The sequence below is a fragment of the Aplysia californica genome, unplaced genomic scaffold (assembly GCF_000002075.1).
Source record: "Aplysia californica isolate F4 #8 unplaced genomic scaffold, AplCal3.0 scaffold01010, whole genome shotgun sequence".
Lineage (NCBI taxonomy): Eukaryota > Metazoa > Mollusca > Gastropoda > Aplysiida > Aplysiidae > Aplysia > Aplysia californica.
Window position 1 is genome coordinate 167,835 of NW_004798280.1, and position 5,528 is coordinate 173,362.

At 41.2% G+C, this 5,528-nt stretch overlaps 1 protein-coding gene across 1 annotated transcript; it reads left to right on the forward strand.

Moving 5' to 3' along the window:
* On the forward strand, positions 1-4,450 carry LOC101861625 (solute carrier family 22 member 7-like). The gene is made up of 2 exons (XM_013089654.2): positions 1-106; positions 2,221-4,450. Exons 1-2 carry the CDS (start codon positions 1-3, stop codon positions 3,672-3,674), a joined length of 1,560 nt encoding a protein of 519 aa, XP_012945108.1. The 3' UTR covers positions 3,675-4,450.
* The last annotated feature ends 1,078 nt before the right edge of the window (positions 4,451-5,528 follow it).

Below are 5,528 nucleotides of genomic sequence, written 5' to 3' on the forward strand. Positions count from 1 at the left end.
ATGGACGCTTATCTGGAGCACTTCGTCACTCATGTCGGTGGTTGTGGAACCTTCCAGTGGCTCCTGGGAGCCGTCATATACCTCATCAATATGGCTTCCATGTTTAGTTTGCTGTCAATGTCATTCTGTATTATGGATCCTGGATGGAAATGCGCAGACGGTTAGTTGCTGTATCTCTTTTTTAGTTTATATTATGTAGAATCGGTACGATTTATATGTCACTTGCAACATAAAAAGGACATACGAGTGCTGAAGATTAGAAGTGTTACTACTAGAGAGTATCATACGAAAAAAAGGAGTAAGAGAGATAGTTGCAGTATTTTATTTTAGGTTAGTATCGGTAAGACTTATACCAAAGATTATCTACTACTAGACCTAGTACATAATCTTTGTAGATACGGCACTTGTAGCATAGATAGGTCACAGAAGTGTAGGAGATTAGAAGTGTTACTTCTAAAGAGTGACATACGGGAAAAAGGATTAAGAGAGATTGTTGCTGTATTTGATTTTAGGTTAGTATCGGTAAGAGTTTACGGCACTTGCAGTATAAATAGATCACATGAATTCAGGAGTGTGAATTCTAGAGGATTAGATCTATACCACCAAAAAAAAAAAAAAAAAAGGGAGTAAGAGAGAATGTTGCTGTATTTGATTTTCGGTTAGTATCAGTTAAGAGTTATACGGCACTTGTAACATAAATAGGCCATAGAGGGCTGAAGATTAGAAGTATTACTCCTAGAGAGTGACATACGAGGTGAAGGAGGAAGTGAGATAAGGACAATGGATGTTTGAAAGGGAGAAAAAGAAGCAAACCATACCGGAACACCCGCCGTCCACCCACCATGTGTTCTCATACATAGTATGTAATCTGATTATTATATTTGTGAAAGTTCGTCACTTTTTCCGCCTAAAACTTAGGAACAACTTAACTTTCCAATTTGACAAAATTATTGGTGGTTCAGAATCATTTAGAGGGTGCACAGTTTTATTGAGGAGCCTGAAGTCAGTGCAGTTTAAAATTCAACATTTCATTAGTTAAGTTTAGATCTAATCTTATGAAAGTCCGTCTTCTAAGACGCCATTGTAAACAAGTGAAGTTTCCGTTCAATAGCCGTGCGCACTGTTTCCACACCTTTGAAATTCTGGAGTGTGCAACCTCGGAAGCCGAACAGAGAATCAATCTATACTTCACTATATTATCTAAACCTTCTAATTTTTTGCATCTCTCAGGATTTATTGCTCCATTCCAGTAGAGTGTAAATATGGTAGGCCAAAGACTTTCAGTTGATGTTAATGCACCGATCATTCCTTTCAACGAAAGGAGGCCCAGCTGGCACGGTAGATTTACATTGATAATGTTTGTTGAGAAGAAAGTTACCACCTATCGTCGACAGTAATATATTTTGCTATGGAGAAAATTGCCTTTTTTTTTTTTTTTTTACAGCATCTTGATGTCAATGTATACATGTATTGAAACGTGCGCAGGTTAATTAATAATAATTAGTTAATTCTTTCTTCTGTAGATGCAATCTTGGCCAAAACACCGAAACGCTTATTAATTAAGTTACGATCTTATTCCTTACTGGTTATGACTTAAATTAGTCTGAAAAAAATGTAGATTCTTTTGTGCCCCCCCCCCCCCTCAATCGCCAAAGTTTAGATCATTTTGTAGGCGGGCTGTTTCAGCCCTTCCTGTCTGGGCAGCCTCTGCTGAGAGGGACCCAACGCTCCAGCAGACATTTTGAGGTACTAAGACCATGAGGTCAAAAACCATAGTATGTTCTGTCTGCTATATCAAAATCGTAAGATTACTCGGAGTCGTTACCAAGATATTCAAAGAATTGTAATTAAAGAAGCTTGACGTTCTGTAAAACTCAACATTTTTTACGTCAAGCTTTTCAAAAGTAGGTACTTAGTATATAGAATTTTGTAAATTCTAGGGTAGCGATTCAATAGAAAACCTTACCACAAGGGAATTGAACTAATGTCTTCCGCATGCATAACAGACTGAAATTCTGGAGCAGAATTATTAGCCTTTGGCTAAATCAACGTTTTTCTGAAGTGGTCCAATATTGTCTGAAAGAGTGCTTTTCATGTAAGGTACAATCATTTCAATATTGTGTGAAAGAATGCTTTTGGTGTAAGGTATAATCATTTCAATATTGTGTGAAAGAATGCTTTTGATGTAAGGTATAATAATTCCTGGTTCTTTTCCTATAGGATCCCAAACGTTCGGAAATTCTACCACAGAGCTAGCGTACACCACTACAACATACACGTCATCTTACTTCTGGAACAACACCACTGTCTCTGCCGAGGTCACACGCCATGCAGACGATGACAGGGACGTTTGTGACGTGGCAAAGTCCTGCCAGAACATCACATTCAACCCGGAGGCATCAACGCTCATCTCTGAGTGGGGTCTCATCTGTGACAAGTCCTGGTACGTTTCTGTTGTCATTTCCGTGCAGATGGCCGGCCTGGCTTTAGGAGCTTTCTCCGGCGGTTATCTCAGCAATAGGTTCGGCAGGAAGGCTGTGCTCTATTCTTTGGTCGCTTTGTGCGGTGTCACGAATTTCATTTCCGTGTTCTCAACGTCCATAGTCATGTTCGGAGCCATTCGATTCTTCATCGGTCTCAGCGTTGGTGGAATGTTGTGTATCTGTCAGGTGTACCCCATGGAGTTTGTCACGGCCAAGTGGCGGCCGTTTATTGCCGGCTTTCCTGCTTCCTCTACAGCGAACATCGCCCTCGGCGTTCTCATGTTACTCACCAAGGACTGGAGATATATTCATCTGGCCACGGCACTCGTTTCTGCTCTGGGGTTTTTGACCATTTTCTGGATGCCGGAAAGCATGAGGTGGCTGGCAGTTCAGAACAAAATCGCCCAAGCATATGCAGTGGGTCGTAAGATTTGTAAATACAACAGAAGACCTCCACCAGAAGAACCAATGGAGTTCCTAGCAGAAACAGAAGTGGTAAAACGGACAGATGGACCAGGAATCAGAGAACTATTTGGACGGCGATTCTTTATGAAAACTGTTTTTGGGTTCACCATATTTTTTACTTTATCTTTGGTTTACTATTCCATCGGTTTTGGAGTTAAGGTTTTATTTGGGAACTTCTATGTCAATTTCATCTTATTTGCAGTTTTCACAATCCCACCCTTTCCTTTCGTTCCAATAATTGGGAACAGATTCGGCAGACGCAAATCGACAGCTTCCTATTTTTGCGCGGCGTGTGTTATTTCGACTGTTTTATTCCTTCTTCACTTTACTGTGGGGTTGGAGACCTTGGGCATGGGTGTGACCATAACTTCACTGGCTATCGTGACCACGATGGAACTCGCCTGGAGCACCATGATCGCCTTCACCTCTGAGCTCTTCCCGACCTATATCCGCGCCCTGGGTTCAGGAGTGGTGTTCACTGGTGCGCGTGCCGGCGGCATCGTGTCTCCCTATCTGATCCCGGACAACCCTGAGTCTCTGTACGTGGCCTACATAGTGATCGCCGCCTGTACCGCTGTCTGCTCCGCGCTGACCCTTGGGCTTCCTGAGACGAGACACAGGCAACTTGGCGACACGCCGGACGGGGAACTGACCGGTCCAGTGGACACAGACGGACAGACGGAAAAACTGACCGTTGTACTGGACAATGATGGACGGAAAAACTGACCGATCTACAGGGCACAGACGGACAGACGGAAAAACTGACCGTTCTACTGGACATAGACAGACGGAAAAACTGACATTTCTTCTGGACATAGACGGACGAAAAAACTGACCCTTCTATTGGACACATACAGACAGACGGAAAAACTGACCGTTCTACTGGACACAGACAGACAGACGGAAAAACTGATCGTTGTACTGGACAATGATGGACGAAAGAACTGACCATTCTCCTGGACACAGATGGAAGGACGGAAAAGCTGTCCGGTCAACTGGACGCAGACGGACGGAAAAATTGACCGTTGTACTGGACACAGACGGACGGACGGAAAAGCATACTGTTCTATTGGACCCAAACGGACAGAAAAACTGACCGTTCTACTGGACACAGACGACCTGACGACACGGTGAACGAAAAAACTGACCATTCGGCTGGGCACACATAATAATTTAACATCAAAATTAGACAAAAAAGACGTCGGGCAGTCAGTGTCACTGGTAATTCCCCTTTCTTCACTCAGGTCTGAGAGCAAGAACAATTTAGGAAGGACAGCCAAAACTGAGACTCGATACAGATAATGTGTAAAGCGCCCACTCTCGCACAACACGAGGTACTTATATTTATTGTTTACTGAATGATTGATATATTAATTTATATAGCAAGGCATCGTGGTGAAATCAGGCGCTTGTCAAAATAACAAAATTGGAGATACAACCATTTTCCTACCAGTTTCGCAATTTTAATCATTTTAAAAAATTGTTTGTTCAACCACTTTATGTCCAAATAAACACGCATTTTCATGTGAATTATAGTGAAAAAATGTTGATTTAATGCTCAAAATATGCAATTTTTCAGTTTTCAAGGACTCTTTAGCTATTAAAGTTACTAAACTTTGGCGGCCATTTTCTCGCTATTTTTACCACTGAAACCAAGTAAACTTACTCTTTCATTCACACATATTATTATTATCTTCACTTATGCTCAAGATATTTGGGTACTTTTTCCATCAGAAGCAAGATAAATGAACAAGCTTTAAGATGATACCAATAACTTCACATGCCCAAAAATTGACGAACCCCTGATTTCACCGCGTCGTGACACAAATATTGATCTATATTTTTAAAATCATTTATGTATTGGGCGGAGGGTAATTATTTGTAAGCACAAATAGACTCAAATTCAACTCCATTTTGTATCTAGAAATGTGACTCCAGCTCAACCATTTGTTTTTAGCGTGCTAACTTACTGAAAGTAGAAACATATCGTGCCCTGCAAACTGCGTGGGTACACCTTGCAGACGGTTCTGGATTGAAATCGTAACGCTTAACGAGGTATTCTTGAAGCTGGTAGTATATCGACAGTTGTAAAAGATTTTCTTTCTTCTGGGATCAGTTGTGATGGAGTCAGTCAAAGTCTTCAATGAATTCACGATGACACAAACCTGCATACTTAGAGGTGTCATCCCTGACTCAGAGGTTGACGTGTAATGACCCTCCAGTTTTGGAAAGTTTGGTTTGTGTTTTTAAGTTTCAGTTTCACTCTCCGTGATTCAGATCAATTGAAGTCATTGCACTTCACGTCATAGGTGTAAGACATTTTTAATTGATATCATTTTTAATCTCGCAAAGTTAGTTCATCTCTTCTTCGGGAAATAAAAAAAAACAGGATGTACAAGCATCGTATCTCGTCAAAAGGAAGCCTTGTTTTAAAGAAGTAGAACATTTTGTAAGTAAGTTTTGTTTTGAAGGCGAGCTCATAAATGAAAACAAAAAATCACATACAAGGGCAGCAACCAATGAAGGCAGGGGCGGCTCATGGGTCTAAAAAATGGGCGTGTACAATTAGGTTAAAGCAGG